Source organism: Capricornis sumatraensis, chromosome 19 (assembly GCF_032405125.1).
Source record: "Capricornis sumatraensis isolate serow.1 chromosome 19, serow.2, whole genome shotgun sequence".
In the NCBI taxonomy this organism is placed as follows: Eukaryota; Metazoa; Chordata; class Mammalia; order Artiodactyla; family Bovidae; genus Capricornis; species Capricornis sumatraensis.
Genome location: NC_091087.1, coordinates 52,046,297 through 52,068,635, shown reverse-complemented (window position 1 = coordinate 52,068,635; position 22,339 = coordinate 52,046,297). Strand labels below are relative to the sequence as shown.

General features: G+C 40.5%; 1 protein-coding gene across 1 annotated transcript; it reads left to right on the top strand.

Moving 5' to 3' along the window:
- The first annotated feature begins 288 nt into the window (after positions 1 to 288).
- SPTSSA (serine palmitoyltransferase small subunit A) lies at positions 289 to 19,577 on the top strand. The gene is made up of 2 exons (XM_068991331.1): positions 289 to 453; positions 18,460 to 19,577. The coding sequence occupies exons 1-2, from the start codon at positions 351 to 353 to the stop codon at positions 18,561 to 18,563; spliced, it is 207 nt and encodes a 68-aa protein (XP_068847432.1). The 5' UTR covers positions 289 to 350; the 3' UTR covers positions 18,564 to 19,577.
- Positions 19,578 to 22,339: the final 2,762 nt, after the last annotated feature.

Below are 22,339 nucleotides of genomic sequence, written 5' to 3'. Positions count from 1 at the left end.
GGCAGTACGGTCCCGCCCACCAACGGCCGCAGGGCGAGGCCGGGCGGGCCGCTCTCGCGGGGACAGTTCCCGGGCTCGCGTGGGCGCGGCCCCGGGAAGGGGAAGCGCGGAGGGCCGGGAGCCGCGCGAGGCCGGGCCTGGCCAATGAGCGCGGCCGGGCGGGGCTCGCCGCCGGCGGCCCGGGAGCGCGCGGGGCTGGGCGTGCCCACGGGTGACGCTCCGGGCCTGGCCGGCCAATGGGCGCAGGGTGGCGAGCGGGCGGGCCTGGCGGCCGGGGGCTCTAGGACGCTAGCGGGAGGCCGGCCGGCCAGACTGACGTTTGGCTGCAGCGCGGGAGGCGCGTGGCGGGGATGGCGCTGGCGCGGGCCTGGAAGCAGATGTCCTGGTTCTACTACCAGTACCTGCTGGTCACGGCGCTCTACATGCTGGAGCCCTGGGAGCGGACTGTGTTCAGTATCCTGCCCGGGCCGCGGTGCCGGTGGGGGCGCGGAGGGCCGGGGCGGCATCCTTTCGGGCTCCGGGCCTGGCAGGCGGAAGGGCGGAGGGCCGGCCCCGCGGGAGCTGCGCGCCGACTAGCCTCTGCGCGACGGACTCGCGGGCTGAGGTGTGGGGGCCGCGCGGGTGGCGTTCCTGCGGTTGGGAGCGGGCCGGGGAGGGCGAGAACTCCTGAGGTCAGCGGTCGCGGGTGAGTCTCCAGACCCGAGATAGAGGCGTCTTTATTACTGGAGGAGATCCCCTAGGGAGACGTCCACCGGGTGTGCCCTCGCCGGCTCTTCGGCCGCGCCAGCCGTCGGTTCGGTCTCCTGTTCCTGTGGGAGGCGGGGACCGGGTAGTGGAGCAGACCGCTCCCGGCTTGGGCCCTTTTGACCTTTAGCTGTCCCTGATTTAGCTGGCTTCGATCCTAATGAGAATGCTAACCAGTTTATCAGCCTTCAAGTGAGGTTGTGAATTTGTGTTTATGGCATCCCAATTCAGTTTTTGAAAGCAGCTCTGTTAATTGTACCTTTTTTGAGCTTCAAGGTGGTTAGTTTTAAAAGTGTGTTTTACTCATTAATTTTCTGTTTGCACAGTCCGGAACAGTAGAGCCCGAAAAGGAATTTATGGTTATTTGCGGATAGTGTTTGTGTTTTCGTAGATAGCTAATAACTACTTGTTAATGACTACTGAGCGTTTACTACCAGCCAAACTGGGCTAAGCACTTTTCCTGTATCTTAACTCATCTTAGCTTTAATAACCACAATGAATAACTCATGGTTGTGAAGAAAGGCTTCCTGAATCTATGTTGACGTTCCTTGATATTATTCTTGCAGAATAAATATTAATAATGAGATAGAACTTTTTAAAAAAGAACTTGAGGACCAATATGAGACATACTTTACAAAGCATGCATGCTTCATGAAGGGCTGCTCCTCTTCAATGAGGTTTAGTTGAAGTAGCTTCAGAACAACTTTGCGAATACATTGTTGCATTGTGGTAGAGTGAGATAATTTCATTCCAAGCCTTAAAAGTGTTTATTTGTATTGAACTAGCATAAGATTGTACTCAAAGCTGTCTTCTGTTCCAGCACTTTTGAGGCATTTTAGCTGCTTTACAAGGACATTTAGTTTTATTATTGTTGGCATTTCTTTCCAAACCTGAAATTTAAGAACCAGAATGCATATTTTGGATGTAAAATCTGAATGTAAAGCATGCTGTAGTTTCCTGAACCATTTACTTGTAGCTGTAGTTTAGTTAGGATTTTTTTTTTTTTGAAGTTTAATTTCACGCTAAGTGTAGGTTGGAGTGAATGAGGTCATCCTTGTAAAGTTTATAGTAAAATAGAGACCATCTCTTGACAGTTAAAATTACTAAAAAGTGAATTTAAACAGTGTTGTGGTAAATTTAAATTCTTTAAGAAATCAGAAGTTGAATGTAACGCCCCACTATCAGAGTCTACACTCTTGATTTTAGTCTTGAAGGCTTTTTTTGGCCTACAGATAAATGCTACAGTGTCAGTGGTGGTAAGGCTTTTTTGTACTATGTTGCAGTAGTAACAATGTCCTGTAAATAGCTCCCTGATGGCTTTGGGGTCCTGATGTGGAGAAATAAATTATGAAATTGTCTGTAGTATCTCTGTGGATTTTTGCCTTTGAAGCATTTGACTTCTCATTGGTTTATGTAACCACATGATTTTAACTAAAAACCAAAAAATAATGAGATCTGCAACAACCAGAAAGAGATCTGCTGGGAACTTTTGATTGCCACCTCTTGAGAGGAAGCTTTAACATGTTTCAGAAATCCCCTTTCCCTCCTGGAAGTCATCAGGAGGAAAAGACCAGGTTTTGTAACCAAGACCGGTTTTGTAACCAGTGAGACACTCCCTGTAGTGTGGCTCACAGAGTAACATTGTAACCATGCTGTTGAGGGGAGATGGAAAAATAACAGATACTTTGTTAATGTAATTTAGAAGCATACATAAAAGTTATTTTAGCCTTGTTTTTTAATTAAAAAAAACTAAATAAACTTGTATTTTGTTATCACTGGATTATATTTGCCACCTTTCTATGACTTCTTATGTTTCCATGGCATTTTATACTTTATTTTAAGCAAAATGTGGGCAGTTTTTTGGTGTATGTTTGAAATTAGATTCCCCCCGAGAGACCATGATTTCTTCAAGGAAAGAGTTCTTTTTGTTGTTGTTCAGCAACACATTACTGCACATAAATAATGCTTGACAAATACTTCCTTATATGTTGCAGAAGTGCTGATTTTAAGCCACTTTTAGAGTAGCTTTGGAACTGGACTGTTTCTGATTAATACCATTCAGTTCTTATATTCAAACTTGAAGTAGAAAAAGCTGTCAGTTGAAAGAATACCTTTTATTTTGGAGAAGTTTACAAAATTTGCATTGTCCCCTCATTTGTAAAATATGTACATTTGTTAAATTCTTTGTTCCACAAGTATTATATACTTTCTAATGGCAGATACTATGTGCCACCTGGGAAGCCCATTCTAGAAAGTAGGGATTTACCTACAAATAAAATACAAAAGTATTCTAATGCCACTAGATAAATAAATAAAAATATAGATTATTAGGTTCTTATAGATGTTATGGAGGTAAAAAAACAACAGAGATGAGGATAGGAACTAAAGAAGAGGTCATGGTCTTTGATTTTAACTAGAGTGGTCAGGAAGGAGACATTTAGGAAGATTTAAGCAGGAAGATGGGGGAGCCTGGTGGGCTGCCGTTTATGGGGTCGCAGAGTCAGACACTGAAGTGACTTAGCAGCAGCAGCAGCAAGCAGGGAGAAAATCCCAGGGGATTGAGCATTTCAGGTAGCAGGAATGGTAACCATGCCCTGAAGCACCAGCATGTCTGGCGTGTTTCGTGTTTCAAGGATAGCTGTGCGATTGGGGTGGGGAAAGTGGGGTGAGTGGCAGGAGAGGTCAGATCCAATCCGGTAGGGCCTCCTAGGCATGGAGTGTGAGTTCTGGAGGTGAAGGGAGGTGCTCATACCTTTTGAGTAGAGTCACTCAGATCCAGTAACAGTTTTCTCACTGACATTTTTTCTCCCTGACATTTAAATATTGAATAAAGTAGGAAAAGAAAACATAGGAATATACATTTTTCCCTTTCCTCTTGAGACTTAAAGCTCTTTTCATTCTGAGTGGAAGCCATGCACATACATACACACACCCTAGGAATGGGATTTTTGAAACTTATTTTAATTAAAAAATTTTTTCAATGTACTGAATTCTTCTGAGTTTCCAAGAATATGAACTTCAGTTTTTCCTTCGGGGAAATTAAATCCAAGTTCAGGAAAAACCAGAATTTACACATATTCTCAGATTCCCCCTGCCCCCTCACCCCATTCAGCTGAAAGAGCTGGGCAGTGAGTGCTTTGGGACCCAGGGCAGGAAGAGTGATTAGAGAAATTGCAGAGAAAGGTATCTGAGGGTTTGGCTGCATTTTCCCCACATCAGAAGAAGGTGTGGACTAGGTGTAGAGATGTGTTAGGATGGTGAGTGAGTATGCCAGGCTGGCTGGCTGGAACACAGATTTTTTAAGGCAGTGTAGGTGGGAAGTACAATTGAAAAAGCAGGTTGAGGCTGTTCATTAATTGGACACTTCTGTGTGTATACTTTGTGCCACATGCTGGCTCTAGGTGCTTTTTCTGATGTGTCAGTGAGCAAACGAGACAGAGATTCTTGTCTTTGGGAACTTTTATAATAAGTGAACTATGTGGGAATTCTGTGGCGGTCCAGTGGTTAGGACTCTGCACTTGTGAAATATATAATGTGTTAGGTGGTAAGCATTATGGAAAACAAAAGTAGGTTTAAGGAGATAAGAAATGTGTGGATAGGATGGAGTTACTATTTTTAAAGAAGATATCAGGAGAGGCTTCATTGTGAAAGCATGCTTGAGAGTGAAAACATGAAGGAGCTGAGGGAGTTAGCAGGGTAGACATCTGACAGAAGAGAGTAGTTGGCAGAAGGGATAGCAGTTGCAGAGTCCCTGAGTCCATAGCTGCCTGGCGTGGATGAAGGCCATCACTGAGGCAGGTATGGCTGGAGCAGAGTGAGCGTTGGGGAAAGTAGTAGTTGGTGAGGTCAGACTCATTGGAAGTCCTGGAGGTCTTTGTAAGGACTTTAGTTTTAAATTTTGGTAAAAAGGGGTGCTTTTGGAAGATCTGATAGAAGAGTGATCCAATCTGACTTTAAGAAAAGTTATTTATTTGGCTGCTCCACGTCTTAGTTGCAGCATGCACGATCTTCAGTCTTCGATCTTCGCTGCAGCATACAAACACTAATTTGGGGCATGTAGGATCTTGTTCCCCAACCAGGGCTTGAACCCAGGCCCCTGGCATTGGGAGCACAGAATCTTAGCCACTGTACCCCCAGGGAAGTCTCCAATCTGACTTTATAAGTTTGAGAAAGTTTACTTTGGTTGCAGGATTTGGAATAAATTAGAGTGGCTAGAGGAAGGAACGGAGAAGGCAATGGCACCCCAGTCCAGTACTCTTGCCTGGAAAATCCCATGGATGGAGGAGCCTGGTAGGCTGCAGTCCATGGGGTCACTAACAGTTGGACACAACTGAGCGACTTCACTTTCACTTTTTACTTTCATGCATTGGAGAAGGACATGGCAACCCACTCCAGTGTTCTTGCCTGGAGAATCCCAGGGACGGGGGAGCCTGGTGGGCTGCTGTCTGTGGGGTTGCACAGAGTTGGATGCCACTGAAGCGACTTAGTAGCAGTAGAGGAAGGAAGGGTGGAAGCAGAGGTAGATGTTTTGGATTGAGGTAGGCTTTGAATGATCATGAAAAAAAGAATTACTTAAAAATTTTTTTTCAAATTGAAAAATTAATTTAAAAGTTGTAAAAAAATTTTTTTATACAACTTTAAAGGTTGCTTTCCATTGACAGTTATTACAATATATTGGCTATGTTCCCCACATGGTACAGTACAGCCTTGGGCCTGCCTGACACCCCATAGTTTGTACCTCTCACTCCCCCACCGTTGTTTCCCCTCCTCCCTCCCAGCATTTTGTTATTCATTTATTGATTTGATTGCACTGAGTTGTAGCATGTGAAATCTTAGTTTAATTGTAGCATGTGGAATCTAGTTTCCTGACCAGGGATCTAGCCTGGACCCTCTGACTGGAAGCATAGAGTTTTAGCCACTGGCCCACGAGGGAAGCTCCAGCATTACATTTTCTAAGCTGTATGTTCTTTTCAGTGGTGGCTCAGATGGTGAAGACTCTGCCTGTAATACAGGCGACCTAGGTTCGATCTCTGGGTTGGAAAGATCTCTTGGTGAAGGGAATGGCTACTAACTTCAGTATTCTTCCCTGGGGATTTCCATGGACAGGGGAGCCTGGCAGGAACCAAGGGGTTGCAAAGAGTCAGATAGGACTGAACTACTAACACTTTCACTTTCACATGTTCTTTTCAGTAGTGACTAGAGTATTTTCTTAGATTTTTGCTGTATCCTCAAATGTCTAAAGCTGGACCTGAGAAAGATTTTTCTTTACCTCTGAATATACTTGAATAATTAGCGTGTTTGAGAGTTTAGAAAATACACCTTCTTGAATTATAAATTAAAAATAGTTTAAACATCCTCATGGATCAAAACTCGAAAGGTGCAAAAGTGTAGATGGTGAAAATCTTCCTTTCACCCCTGCCCCAGCCACCTTGAGGCAACCATTGTCGTCAGTTGCCTGTGCATCTTCATCCTATGAACACCTGGAAGGTAATAGGTGTTGTTTTGGTGTGTGTAGTTTGGTGAAATCAAAGCTTTTATAAGCCAATAGAGAATTGTTAGAGGAATATATTTTGCTATGCCCTTTTGGAGGTTCTAATAATGATTGATATGGTTCCCTACAATTAAGTGTCTCCTTTTTTTGTATATTTTCTCTATAAAGTATATTTTGTAAATAAACACAGCACGCAAAACAAAATTGACAAAGAAAACCCCTATATATAGGCCAGTGGGTACCGTTGTCTCTCTCTTTGGTAGAGCTTTCTCTGAGCTAGGCAGTAAAGTATTAAAACCCTAATTCACCAAGTGTCTTCTAGAACTTGTTTTTTCTTAGTGAGCTCCTTTTTTGAAGAAAATGTTTGTAAATATAGAACCATCTGACGATTTAAATAGGTTTCCAGTAAAAATCAGTATGTGATTAGGCCAAATTCTTAATATCAGAAAGTTACTTTTAGAAAAAAATTATTAGTAAATAAGCTTAATGCCCTTTAGAAAGATTTTATCAAGGTACTTTCAAGTCAAATATGATTTCCAAATAACCTCCTCGAAATAACCTGAACATTCTGTACTACCTTCCAGCTTAGGTAGGGGAAGAATTTCTTCCCAACAATCTTCAGTCTTTCTTTTGTATTTTATGCCATTTCCTTTTTGTCTTCCTTTTTTAGAAATGAAGGCAGTTTTCCACTGTCAGGGACGGGGCTCAATGAGGAAAGCAGAGGTCCGAAAAACTGTAACTGAAATGAATACTTCCAATTCTCCAGCCCAGTGGTGTTCAGACATTTTGTTTGTGTATCCCCTAAAAGAACACAAAGCACATACTATGGATCCTCTCACTCATTTAAGTTGACATTGGAAATCTTTCATAGTTAATTTAGACAATAACAGGAGGGGGTTTTTTGCTACTAAAAAAATACTGTGTATTTTTGCTAAAACCTTAAAACTATGATTTTTTTTCCCATATACAATTCGTGGAAAATGTTCATCACATGATCTGATTTAGCAGAGCTGGTCCTCACTCTGAAGCCAGGTAGGTGAACTCAGTCTTAAATTTCTGTCAGAAAAGCCTCAACATCTGACTTCCCTGGTGGTCCAGTGGTTAAGACACCACACTCCCCATGCAGGGGCATGGGTTCAGTCCCTAGTCTGGCAACTAAGATCCTGCATGCCCTATGGTGCAGCAAAAAAAAAAAAAAAAAAAAAAATTCAGTGTCATTTTCCTGTCCAAATGATTTTATGTAAACACCTTTACTCCTGTCTCACATTGTTATTGTTGCTGTTTTATTTGTTTTATATTTAAAAATTTTTGTTGTTGCTTTTTTATTTATTTTATCTGATAACTAGTGGTTCGTTCTCATCTACACTAACTCTAGGTTTGTGCAAGTGGTGACAGGTACATAGGTAACTGATGTATAGAGCTTCTTTGGTGAATTTTTAGCTTCATTACATTTTCTGGACACCCACACCACACGTGAATACAGTGTGGGACATTCTTTATCCCTTTGGCCAAGGTTTATTAAAACCAGTATCACTGCTCACATCTGGACTTCCTGTTTCCATCATGTCAGATTTCTGGATCTCTTTCATGCCTGAGGGTCATGCTTCTTGAAGCCGACTCCATGGGTGTACTTGTGAATGTTGGCAGTGGATTCCCTGGCCACTGCCTCAGTGATGGCAGAATGGCCCTTCTCTGTATCCTGTTTGCTGGGGCATTTCGTGGGGTCCAGATTGGAAAGATGTCTCATTTCCAAATTCATGTAATTACACAGATAGCTGAGGCTTGGGGCTGTGCCAGAAATTTGTAACTTGAATGAAATAAAGTACAGAGTAAGTTAGTTACCATTCCTTTGTTTGCTGTCCCAGATGTTATTTTATAGCCTGGGGAAATGCGTGATTGTAAGATTCTGGAAGTAAAGTGGGAGAAGTGAAATTGTAAGTGGGGAGGGGGTGATGAGAAGGAGAGTTCTCAGATCAGCTGGAGGAGAGAAAACAGTGGAAGCTGAAGATTTATAAACTGATTCCCCTAACTGATCCAGACCCTTTGAAAAGTTGCTCCAGGGCTCCAGTGCTTTTGTTTGAAAATCACTGCTCTCTCCTGTTTCATACTGCCTGGATATTTGGCTGGCTACAGGAGAATGTTAGACTATCCCTTATCTGTACTCCTTAGGATAGTATTTTCCCTTAGTGGGGGAAAAAAACAACAACACCACAACTCTTCTTTTGAGAAAGGTGTACTATAAAAGCAAAACAAGAACAACAAAAAGACCAAAACAAAAGACCAGAACTGTGCTACACAAAAAGTAGGTCTCCTATACCAGGATGTCAGGGAAAGTCATGGGAAGTTGATGGTTGAGGGGACGAAGCACATGTAAGCGACAGTGTTTCAGTGTGTGATACAAGTGATTTTTCAGTAGAGGTGAATGTGAATCCTCTCTCTACTGCTTCATATTCTTAAGGACCTTGTGACCTCATCCCTCAACCCCAGCTCAGAGTTTGAGTATTGTTAACATTTGTGATGCTTAGGGGTAAGGATAAGATAAATTCTTTAGATTAAAAAAAAAAAAGCCCAATGCTCAAATTTAATGATTAAAGCTACATGTTCCAGAAGATCTACTTAATGGAGGATGTATACTTTTCATGAGTTGCAGTGCTTAAAAAAATAGCAATTATGGAATGAGAGGAAGTATTTATGATCAAAAGTTATGAAAAGAACTATTACTGATACAGGAATTTTGGCGTCACATGATGTTTGCTTGCAAAGTTGTATCTGACTCTTGACCCTGTGGATTGTAGTCCACCAGGCTCCTCTGTCTATGGGATTTCCCAGGGAAGAATACTAGAGTGGGTTGCCATGCCCTCCTCCAGGGGATCTTCCTGACCCAGGGGCCGAATCCGTGTCTCCTGCATTGGCAGACGGATACTTTACTGCTGAGCCACCGGTGAACCCCATTACGTGTTGTATGTGTTCCTGAAAAAAATTCTCAAATATGATAGTTTATGGGAAAATACCATTGGCACAGACTCCTAAAAACTGATGCAACTTCTGATGAGAACAATGATTAGCATTTGGGGGGATAACTTGGATAGCCAGGGCAAGCAGGCTGGAGGCTGCCCCAGGGGACATTAAAAATTGATGGACAGAGTTGACTGGAAATGCTGGGGTGTGACAGAGATGGTGTGGGCTGCCTTGGAGGAGGAGGAGAAGGCAGACAGTGCAACCTTGTCATTAGTGGAGAGTTTTTCCAGCTGGGAGGTGTACCTTTTTGGAGAGAGAGAACTGGTACAGATGCTAATTTTTAATTTTCTTAAAATAGAGCTATAAGGACTTGCAGCCACTGAGCTGAGGGATGTTTCTTGCTGAAGATTAGTATTCTTTTCTCACTGATCTGGCTCCCCTAATTTATGAAAAAAATCCTATATGAAACAAATCCTAGTTATGTATGAGCTGATTGACGTTTCAGAAATGTGTTATAGCAGAACAGATTATATTTTAGAGCAAACAGGTGATTCATCCCCCCACCCCTTGACTCCAGGACTTCAGATCTTCGTTAGATTAACAGAGGCTCTAATTAAAAAGGGATATAGCCATACATAGCTTCAGTGTCTCTGGGCTCAGATCTGCAAACCATTTCTAGGATTTCAGTTCAGAGTTGAACAGTGTCATTGCTTGTTTTAGCAGCAGACTTTTTTGTTTGTTTAGTTTTTAAAGAGTTCATCATCAAGTTGTTGTAAAATCAATTTCCATACTTAGGTATGACGAACACTACAGAAAGCTCAGAGAATGGGTTTTGCATGCTAACATTAACCTCTGATGCTGATGTAATGTTCTTCGTTGTTGTTGTTTAGTCGTTAAGTTGTGTCTGGCTCTGCAGTTCCATGGACTGTAGCCAGCCAGGCTCCTCTGTCCATGGAATTTTCCAGGCAAGAATACTGGAGTGGATAGCCATTTCCTTCTCCAGGGGATCTCCCCAATCAGTGGTTTGAACCCACGTCTCCTGCATTGGCAGGCAGATTCTTTACCAGTCAGCTACCAGGGAAGCCCATGATATCCTTTACTGTGGCCCAAGAATATCAAATTGGCTGACATACACTGGACTGTATCTTCTACTTGATTTCATATGTGGCAACCAGAGTATCAAAAGTAACATGTTTGGGGAAAAACCTTTTTTTTTTTTTTAAACATTTGGTGGTGGTCTGAGGCTGCAGGATTTTAGTTCCCTGACCAGGAAGTGAAAACCTGCCCTCAGCATTGAAAGCATGGAGTCCTAACCATTGGGCTGCCAGGGAATTCCCAAAATAAGCTTTGTTAGTGTTTCTTTTCAAGGTCAGGGGACAAAAACTGCAGTAAGAAAATGGCAACCCACTCCAGTATTCTTGTTTGGAAAATCCTGTGGACAGAGGAGCCTGCTGGGCTACAGTCCATGGGATTGCAGAGAGTCGGACAAGACTGAGCACGTTTCTTTTCGCGGTCAAGGGACAAAACCTGCAGTAGTTAGGAAGCTTCCTTTCCATAGCATTGTTTAACAGCCGACACCTGCTTTCCCTTAGAACTTTGATTGCTTTTCACCAAACAGCCTGTGGTTATACTTTGTCAGATGCTTTGTTTTCTTTCAGATGGTTCCTTAAAATAAATTAGATTTATCAAAACTTTTGAATATATCTAAGGCTAAAAGTCGGAGAAGGCAATGGCACCCCACTCCAGTACTCTTGCCTGGAAAATCCCATGGACGGAGGAGCCTGGAAGGCTGCATTCCATGGGGTCGCTGAGGGTCGGACACGACTGAGCGACTTCCCTTTCACTATTCACTTTCATGCATTGGAGAAGGAAATGGCAACCCACTCCAGTGTTCTTGCCTGGAGAATCCCAGGGACGGGGGAGCCTGGTGGGCTGCCGTCTATGGGGTCATACAGAGTTGGACACGACTGAAGCGACTTAGCAGCAGCAGCAGCAAGGATAAAAGTAGCATTTAAAGAGTTCATTTTACAAGAAGAATTTGAGTAATAGAAGATTGGGTTGACTAATAGAAGATTGAAAAATGACATTTTAGCTGTTTTTCAATGTGACCAGGGCCATCAGAGACTGAAAACACTGAAACTGTTCAGTGAAGAGGAATAAATTGTACCCACCGGAACAAAATCTCTGCTCTTTTCCCAGTGAGGAACTAGCTTTGGTTTCTCCAGAGTCTTGCAAACAGGTTGCTAACGTAGGTGGTGATAGTGTGAGATTACTGGTTAGGGTGGGAATGTTAGTTTCTGCAATCTTCTGATGTACTGTATTTTAAAGCATTTCCTGTTTTTTTTTTTTTTTTTTTTAGTTTGCTGGGAAAAGGCCTAGGGTGGCCAATTCCTTGTATGAGCAAAACGTCTTTATTTATTTTTCCTATCTAGCTGGGAACTTACCAGCTCGTGATTAATTGGGGATTCCTGTTAAAACAGAAAACAATACACAGATAAATGGTTTCACATCCATTTGCTTTTTAATTCATTGAGCCCATAAAATATTTAAGTTATGTCCAGGTTTATAAATAACCTCTAGTTTTTCACTCAGCCCTTGAACAAACATTTATTGGCAGTTCCTGCACAATCTTGTCACATTATATGCTCAGTTCTTTTTTTTTTATTTTTAATTTTTATTGGAGTATGGTTACTTTACAGTGTTGTGTCTCTGCTGTGTAGCAGAGTGAATCAGTTATATGCTTACTTATATCCTCTCTTTTCTTGATTTCCTTTCCATTTAGGTCACCGCAGAGCATTGAGTAGAGTTCCTCGTGGCTATACTGTAGGTTCTCATTAGTTATCTATTTTATACATCATCTGCTCAGTTCTTGATGATTGATAAAGTCCCAGCATTGTCTAACAATGCACTACAGCTAGAAGCAAAGAGCGGCTGAGGGACTCCCTCTTAAGCACTCGAAAATCAGTGGTAGAGGCAGTTACATACACACAAAACAGAAAAGACTGTTTTTAGTTCTTGAGGTTTTTGGTTTGTTAGTCTAGATTTTACTAGCTTAGTTCTGTATTGCTTGAATCATGGAGCCTGCTTTAAAGCATGAACCTGGTCAGTCTTGTACAGCTAACTGATGCTTGTGGAAACAGCAATAAGGGCTTGGTTCTAATATATGTGTATTATGTAACACTGATTATTTACATTTTCTGTGTGTGTATCTGTGTGTGTGTGTCAGTGTCTCAAACAGAGGATTACATTAGGTGATTGAGAAATCGTGCCTAAATGCCTTCTCCAAGCAAGTGGAATCTGAACATGTTGATGCAGGAAGGGATTTCTTTTTATGGAGAAGAAACTTAGGTTCAGAGAGGTTGTGATGCCCTGGTCATGTCCGACTGTTTGTGACCCCATGGACTGTAGCATCCGTCCATGGCTCCTCCGTCCTTGGGATTTTCAAGGCAAGAGTACTGGAGTGGGTTGCCATTTCCTTCTCCAGGGGATCCTCCCAACCCAGGGATCAAACCCCTGTTTCCTGCATTGTAGGCAGACGCTCTTACCGTCTGAGCCACCAAGGAAGTCCATACTATAAATTAACAACAAGTTAATAGCAGAGTGACCTTGGGTAATTTCCAAACAGAGGTCTGAGCCATAGTGTTAAGTGCCCAAGCCTTAAAACAGTAATTTCAATAAAGATTATGTTACCTTTTGTTGAAGAATAGATTTATATCAACCCTGAAATGTAAGTTATGTATATCCTCATATTATAGATAAAGAGACTAGTAATCAGATAGTTTTTGGGCACAATCAGGGATTGACAGAATTGCAGCTCAGACTCTCTTCTAATGCTGTGGTGATTCCAGTATCCATTTCTTCAACTTTACAGTGTATCAAGGACACTTTAAAATTTGAGAGGTGTGTTAAAAGAATGCAATGGATTGAGAAATCTACTCAAGGACTCAGATAGCAAATAATAGCTGTTGTATTCTAGATAGTATACTTTTAGCTTTGTTTGGGAGAACATTTCTAAGGAGATGAAGGTCACATGTTCCCCAACCTTGCAAATGTCACAATAAAACCAAGGCCTAAGTGTGTCAATAGACTGCCATTATAAATGGTGCCAAGCATAATCTCAGGGAATATTTAACTCAGTATTTTGGAGCTATTTCAACTACATGGCTGAAATTGCATTTGTAGAAAGCTCTAATAAAAGGCATTTCTTCTTTTTTTGCATGTTTTGCAAGGTGATTATTAAGGCCAGTAGAAATTCCTCATGGTCCCATTGTTTTATTTGTTCACTTACTATGAGTTTCATTGTATAGTTAAGTCAGTTTTAAATAGTCTCTTATTTAGTGGAGGGATAAATTAGGAATTTGGGTTTAATAGATACTACTATATATAAACTAGTTAAGCAGAGATCTACTATATAGCACAGGGAGCTATATTCAGTACCTTGTAATAACCTATAATGGAAAAGAATCTACAAAAGAATCTATCTGTATATCTGAATCACTTAGCTGTATACCTGAAATGTTGTAAATCAACTGTACTTCAATTAGAAAAATATTCTCTTCCAGTTGAACTTTAGGATAATTTTTGGAAATAATTTTGAAATTTAATTGTATAGCAAACTTACTTTTAGAGAGTTAGTTATTATTCTGATGCTGAAGATACTTAAGAGAACTGGGGTCAGAATATAGAAACTTTTTTGAGGGAAATAGAATAAAAGTTTAATAAGTGGCTCTGGGTAAAAATTTAGGGTTATTGTTATTTCAAGCAGCTAATAAATTGGCATTTGCATCTTGGTTCAAGTGACTTTTGGTAATTTTGTTTATTTTGGTCAGAATTGAGAGTTATTTATTCTGTTTCTAAGAGCTAAGACTTTCTATTTATTTCCTAATAACAAATTAGATCCAATGATGCCTAACCCAAACTTTGTCAAGGAAGAAGATCCTTCAAATAAAATAGCTTTTAGTCTAGTGTGATATACAGTTAAATTTTCCTTTGCAATTTTTACTTATTAAAAAAAGTTACTATTCCAGAATGCAAAAAACCCTGTAAAGGATAATATAATGAAAGTGTGCCCATACCAACTAGTTGAAGGAAAACATTACTAATACATTTGAAGCCTCTTTACACCCCTTCTTGTGGGTCTCTCTTCTTCCTCTTCCCATTTCACCCCATTAAGTATCTACTACCTGAATTTTGCTTATATAATTGCCATTAATTCTTTTTAAAAAATTTTGTTTTTTAATTGAAGGATCATTGCTTTACAGAATTTTGTTGTTTTCTGCCAAACATCAGCATGAATCAGCCACAGGTATGGATATGTCCTCTTATTCCGTATGTATTCATCATAACAGAATGCTATAGAATGTCATGAACTCTAGTGTCCAATATCTTAACCAGGCCAAAAAAAAAAAATCTTTTCAAATTTCAGTATGTTCTTGTTTCATTTAGAAAAACATCCTGATTTTATATGCAAAAGTTTTTAAAGATTTGAGAATTTAGTATTCACAAAATTGACCTTAAGTTTCAGATTCCTATCTTATGTGGAACAGTCTCTGTTAAGCTAAATTTATGCATGTTCCATAACTGATACATTCTCCATAATAAATTGAAGGATTATAGTGCCATAAAAAGTAGATAATATAATCATTCAAATGGCTGTTTTTAATAATTACTACTTACTTGAATTTGAGCCAATGACCTGAATTTTATTACTATGTCATTTCATTTGTTTGGTGTAGACACTCATAAATCTTATGTAAAAGCTATAAAAAAACAAAAAACATTTTGAAAATATAGATTAGAAAAAGATTTTGTGTTTCTTCGCTGTAGTCACTGTAGAGTTTGTCAGTCACAGTACATATGTGGAATATGTAGAAAGCACTACAGTGAATCCAGGGTCAAATAATGTTTCTTGAGCGATTCCTTTATTCATCACACATTTATTAAGCATGTGTTATGTTAGATACTGGAGATACAAAAATGATTAGACATTGTTCCTGTGCTCAAGGAGTTGATAATCTGGATGAGATAAATAAATATGGATATAAGCACTGTGACATTTAATAGAGTTTAACAAACATCAGGGAGTAATTACTTCTGTCAGGACATTGGGGTAAGAATGGAAAAAAGTGAGTGCTAGGGAAAGCCTCATCTAAGAGGAGATGAGTCGCTGAGAGAATGATTAGGTTTTATTTGGAGGAACAGGACTTCTCATTCATTATGGTAATGGTGAAGGACACATTTTGGAGGTTTGAGTGATTTGGTTTGGAATTGGCTCCATTGCTTACTCTGATTTTGGGATGTTACTTAACACAGTTCCAGGTGCACACTAGATATTCACAGAATGAAAGCTGCTACTGCTATTATCTTTGTTGTTCAGTTGCTAAGTCGTGTACAACTCTGTGCAATCCCCATGGATTGCAGCATACCAGACTTCCCTGACCTTCACTGTCTTCTGGAGTTTGCTCAGATTTATATCCATTGAATCGATGATGCCATCCAGCCATCTCATCCTCTGTTACCCTCTTCTCTTCCTGCCCTCAATCTTTCCTAGCATCAAGGTCTTTTCCAACGAGTGAGCTCTTTGTATCATGTGGTCAAAGTATTGGAGCTTCAGCAAGAGCCCTTCCAATGAATATTCAGGATTGATTTCTTTTAGGATTGGTGAGGTCTTAAACTTTGAACTGGTTGATCAGATTTGGGGGTGGGCATTGTTACAAAGAGAAGATCTTAATTGGGTCAGATCAGTCAGGGCTTGTTCTTGGAGATGGGATAGCGTAAGGCCCACTCAAGGAACGTGACAGCTGTACTGGCAGAAAGAGTGGAGTGGATATTTGGGAGAAAAGCATGTTAACCATCTTACATCTCAGTGGCAGACAGGGGAAAAGAGCCAGTGAAATAGGAAAATGATGTGAGAGAAGGAAGGAGAACCCCCAGGGAAGTACTTCAACCCAGAATCAAAGGAGTTTTGAAGAGGAAAGACGAAAATGGCATCAGTTCAAATAGCCATTGGGTTTGGTAGGAGGTCATCAGTGACCTGAGAGTGTCTACAGCCTGGAGGGATAGAAGGCATATGGTTGTGTGGATGATAAACAGTAATGTGGAAACAGCAAGTACATACACTTCTTTTTAAAAAGAAATTAAGTGGTAAGTACAGGCTGGTTGTTTAAGAAAGAACTGAATTAAGGGGGGGGCTAAAAAGTAAGTTAAGAAAATTGTCATGGGTGGACATTACCTACCTGACATCTGCGTCTCCACCAAGGTGGCCAGTTCCACCTTCCCCAGGGCAACCTCCTTCCTGCAAACACCCTTCCTCTCGTGAAGTTCTTCACAGGGACAGCAGCACTAACCCAGGCACCCCCAGCAGGGTCATTGGTGTCATTCCAGATGTGACACTGGCCTCCACTGCCGTCTTTAGTGACTCATTTCCAAAGGCCTGTCCATCTTCTTCATAAATCCCGCTTTAGGATATTCCTGTGTCCAGGTTGTCTGGGTCAACCATTCTGGGTACTGTGAGGGACACTGAAGGACTAAGAATGTCCACTGTGGCCCTCTCTTTGTCTTCCTCCTAACTCTATCACCACACTGCTCCTCCCACCCCACCAGAAAAATGTAAATCCCCAAATAATTGTTGTTAATCATCAAGAACTTGCCTTCCCCATCCCAGGACCCACAGTTTGACCAACCTTCACTTAAAAGCTAAGACTGAATGTAGGCTGACCCCTCCCATGAAGACTGTGAGATCCCACTATAAAATCAAAAATTTTTTTTTTTTTTTTTTTTCAGGCTGCGCTGTGTGGCATGTGGGATCTTAGTTTCCCAACCAGGGATCGAACCTTTGCCCCCTGCATTCGGAGCGTGGAGTCTTAACCACCGAACCGGTCAAGGAAAGTCTCCAAATCATTGTGATTTTAATTGCATTTCAAAAAGCAATCACTGTGGGAGACTTTTCACCTATGTTTGCTGAATGAACTTAGGGTTTGAGTCAGGTTTGAGCTCCACTCTAAAGATAGCTTCTTGTGTGGCCGTGGACAAGTCCCGTCAGTGTTTTCTCAGTCTCTGATGAGTGGTAGTCAATAAACATTTCACAGGAAAGCTGAAAGCTGTAAAGGTCAAGTGAGATAATACATAAAAGATTTGTCAGCTAAACTGTTATACAAATATTGGTTGGTAGTAAGCACATTGTTTATTTAAACCCTATCTTCTCGTAGAGGAATGTAAGGTATGCTAGAACTACCAGTATGTAGAGCTGAGTGTATGGAAGACAAGAGGTGGGGGGAGGGGAGGTTGAGGTTATGAATGGAGTGACTGAAACACAGTCCTAGTTCAGAAGCAGTTACTCCCCTTAGAAATCCTTAGGTTTTACATAATTTTTGTTAACAGTGTTTCATGTGGCCCAACAGGAGGACTCCCTGTTGATTTGTGTCTATACAGTTTAAATTCCTTTTGGAATGCAGAGAAAGGACCACAGTGCAGAATGTTTGTGGTTTAGGTTATCAACATGATTTTGTTTGACATTGCAAAGTTTAGTGAGAATAATATGTGTTTAATATAGCAGGTGTTATCAGTTTATGTCACTAGTATATGATTGATCTTATCTTTGGCCCCAAAGTCAATATCTCACCACATTCTAGTCTAAATAATTCTAAAATTTTTGGATCAGACATTATTCATGTCAGAAGACCTTTTGCAGTCATTCAATACTGTACAATTTTATTCCTATACATTTCTGTTTCTTAGGTTAACAGTCACTTTCTCTGCTTCATTTTAAGCAGCCTGATGTTTTGAAATAAAACAGGGAGAATAACAGTATGCCCCATGTAAGGTGATGGTGAAGATAAAATGAGCTTAAAAAATTTAGAATGGGTTCTTCTCTGGTGGTCCAGTGGCTAAGACTCATCACTCCCAATGCAGGGGCCCCAGGTTCAATCCTTGGTCAGGGAACTAGATTCCACATGCTGCAACTAAGACGTCTCATGCTGCAACTGAGTTTACATGTCACAAATACATGATCCCACATTCTGCAACTAAAACCTGAGGCAGCCAAATAAATAAATAGAGTTGTTAAAAACAATTTTAGAATGGTGTCAGGCATAGTTCAGGCGAGCAGCTGTAATTATAGTTATTTGTTCTCTATAAATACTTGATGGGGATGAGAAAGAATTAAGTGAATGGATACTTCCATATAAAACAGTTGCTGCAGAAATTGGGGAATTTAGTTTTAGATAAACTGAGAAAAACCAAATGAAGTTTCCTTAACTGTGACTCAGATTCCATGCTGGTTTCCATCGTGGGGATGGCACTGTACACAGGATACGTCTTCATGCCTCAGCACATCATGGCGATACTGCACTACTTTGAAATTGTACAGTGACCAACATGTGACCAAGTCAAGAAGCTCCTTAGGGAAGACCCATCGCCTGAATTTGGAAAGAGACTTCATCAGATGTCATAAGAAACTCTCCTAGATGTCAACATAACCAACCCTATGAATATAAGGACTAAAATTCATGAGTAGAACAGGAAAGCGATCCTGACTCATGTGTTGTGTTCTTTATTTTTAATTTTAAAAGAGGCTCTTGTATAGTAATTTTTGTCTATTTTAACATTGTAGTCATTTGTACTTTGATATCAGTATTTTCTTAACCTTTGTGACTGTTTCAATATTACCCAGTGAAAGCTTTTCTTAATGTAACTTTGAGTACATTTTAATTGCCTTCTATTTCTAAAACCTAAAGTCATTAGTTGGGCTTTACTGTTCTTGCTATTGTATGGCATACATATCTGCCTGGAAATATTTATACTCTTGACCAAAGTTTTGTAAGAAAAAAATTCAAGATTTGGGGCAAGGGGGCCGGGGAGGGAGGACATTTTATTGAGAACTATTTACAAAAGACTTATCTGTAAGTTTGAACTCAGGAGTACAGTTTTAGTTATCTGGACTCTTATCAGCTTTTGCTTTAAAACTATAAAGTGTTTCTTAATGAAAAAGGAAGATCTCGCTTAAGTTAAAATAAGGAACATTTCACCTTTTAAATATTTAATTCATGTGTGAACTTATTTCCAGAAAACTTTGATGACGGTTCTTGTGACAAATGGTGGTTAAGCAGCATTGTTATGTAAGGCTTATATACCATAGAGTTTTTAACAGAAGGTAATGAGCTTCTTCTGAGGGCCACTAGTAGCACTGTACTTCCTTAAAGTAATGGGTGCTGCAGATGCATTTGCACATTGCAATATGATGAGATGAATTGTTAAGAACTATAACAAAAAGAAATGTAAACTTGGTTAAAATCTGCTCACTCTTTGTATTGTTTTTTTTTAAAAAAGATTTTTATTCCGTAAATGTAAGATGACTACCTAATTTTTTGATGTAAACTCATTAAATTCGAAGAGAGAAAAATCAGCTGATGTAGCAGTATTTTTTTTTCCCTTGATGGTTAAATATTGATCTAATATTTATATTTCTGAATTGATTGCTGTGGGCCAATAAGCAGTAAGTATATTTTAACATGTCTCTCAACATAAAAGTATTGCTAATTTTAAAAATTAGACATTTTTTTAAGCATGCCTCCCAGAATGTTTTGCTATTTTTTTTTTTTTAGAAAAATTTAAATATTTTTGGCATCAGATTGTACAGATTAGACTTTTGAAGTGTTTTCTAGCCCAGAGGTACTAAGTAATATTTGAAAGCCTGGTATTTTTAAAGAATCAATTGATAAAATCACCATTAGATAGGAAGAGTGAGGGTAATACATAATTTGAATTTGAAGTGGTTAAAAGTAGATTATCTCAAGTGAAATAATGAATATGAGGATGTAAGTCTGAATTTATTCAATTAGTGCTCAAATTTGGCTTTCCCCATTGACATCCTCTCTCCCCTGTTAATCATTGACAAGTAGCTTCTAACATTGGGATCTCTGCTGAGTTGAAAACAAGAAAAGTCAGGAATCATTAGTTGACAGGGATATCCAGATAATCTGTCTTCGCCCTCTATTCAGAAATCTTTAATTCATCCTCACTCTGCTGAAATCCATTAAATTGCTGTTGTATAGCCAATGGTTGTTATGAAACACTGGCCTGAGAGATAGATGGAAGATAAGTTTAGCCTTACAGAGAATTAAAAAAAAATTTTTTTTAACCTTACAGAGAATTTTGAGAAGAGTGAGAAAGAGAAATAGAAGAAAGTCCACTGAGAGGTAATCAGGGAAGCAAATTCTTACCCACTGATGCAAGGGTCTGGTCCATTTGTCAGTAAATAACAAATAGGGAGATCATTGCACTTTATCTGTTTGTAAGAAGGTATTTATTAGATAATTCTCTGTAGGTTGCTTATGTTTTTGTGTCTTCTAAACAGAGATACTGACTGTCTTTTTTTCTGGAATATTTTTTAAGGATGTTTGTATGATAGAGAAGATAAAGAAGAGATAATATCTCCATCTAGCACAAAGGGCAGGTGTGCTTAGAGCTTTGGAAGGTGAAGGTAAAAACTGCCTCCTTATGAAGCAATGACATCATAAACAATCTGAGTTCCCTGTGCTCAGGATTCCTCTCCTGTAATGTGACCCTCTGCCGGTACAGGTGTCACCTGGTCCTCTTTGCTTTGTCCTGTGGGGACTGGAGCTTGGGAACCAAACAAGAAAGTGATACTTGGGCTGTTTCTATGTGTAAAACTAAGTCTTTTGTGTCTGACCCTGGACCTCAGCCTTTTGCCAGCACCCACAAAGCTATGCCAAACTAACTTGTTAGCTTGCAGACCCTTCACAGTTCTTGACACTGTTTTGGTGGCGATAATGTGATGAAGAAGAGATGTGGTGTCTGCTAGAAGAGGAAGGACCGTGGCCCCACAGGCCAGATTCAGAGATGAGACACACCCTGGTATCCAGTAGTAAATGTTCTTGCTCAAGTGTTGGGTGAGTTAGGGGAACCAGGGTCCCCTGCTATCCTACTCGTTAACTAATCCTTTGAAGCTGAGAAGTGAGAGACATGATTGTGCCAATCTGCTTACCTGGTGCCTTTGTGGTTGGTCATGTTCCTCTGGGGAGTTGGAAGAAGGAACCTCGTGATAAAGGGACAGCTCTAAAGACATTGTGTCTGTCATGCTAAGTCAAAGAACCTCCAAATGGAAATCAATGGTGACAACATCGTTGAATTGTTGAATAACATGAGGGCATATTATTCACATTTGGGTGGTCTGGAACATTCCATGTTTATTCAGGTGAACTGAATGCAAAGCCTTGCTTATTGACTCAGAGCTGCTCTCTCCCTCTGTGCCCCTTCTCTCCCATCCTGGCTTCAGGTTCATTAAAGGTAAGACCCAGTGCACCCTACCTGGGTATGCTGGGGAGTTTCACAGAGGGTAGAGAGTCAAACTTGATGGCTCTGTAGGATATACCTTCTCAAGTCATCCTACCCATTCCTGTGGGATAAGAGGCACCTGTGGAGTTTGGATATTTTTTGTAATGCAGAAGGAAAATTTCTGACCTTGTTAGGGCTGATTTAGCATACTCTTGTGGCTTCCTATGGTGAGTATGCAATTGATGTCGATGTCTGTGCTATGAACGCTTGTAAGTGCCAGAGATGATACCCTATTTGGCAAGAGAGGTATGTAGAGAAATACTAGTACCTTTGGATTTCCACAACTCTGATGACCCCTTTGAGCTACAGGTCTCTATGACTAATGATTTAGCCATTTAGAATCTGGCATAAACAGACATCTTCCATCTAAGGTGCTCCTTCCATATTTGGACTCCTGGGTCCTCTTGCCCCCTGATAATGGCTGTCTGTTTGAAAAACAGCCAGGAACTTACTACTGGGCTGTTCTCAGAACTGACTCACAAGTAAAGCACAGGGTAGCCCCAGCTCCTGTATCTTCCATGCAAAACATTGGTCAACACCTCTGGATTTCGTTCATTCCCATAGGCATTCTCAGTCTCTAGGGGCTGAACAAATGCCATCTTCCTGGTGGCATGGACTGACAAGGCAGTTTGGACTGTTGGCCCTCAGGCAATCCCTCCAAAAATAAGGACTAGATTCAGTTATTTAAACTGAATGGTGAGCCCTAGCTGAGGTATACTAGCTTGCCAGAAGGCCCCATTGGAGGAACTGTCAACCTATGCCCTTTGAATGATGGAGGTCTCACTTGAGGCC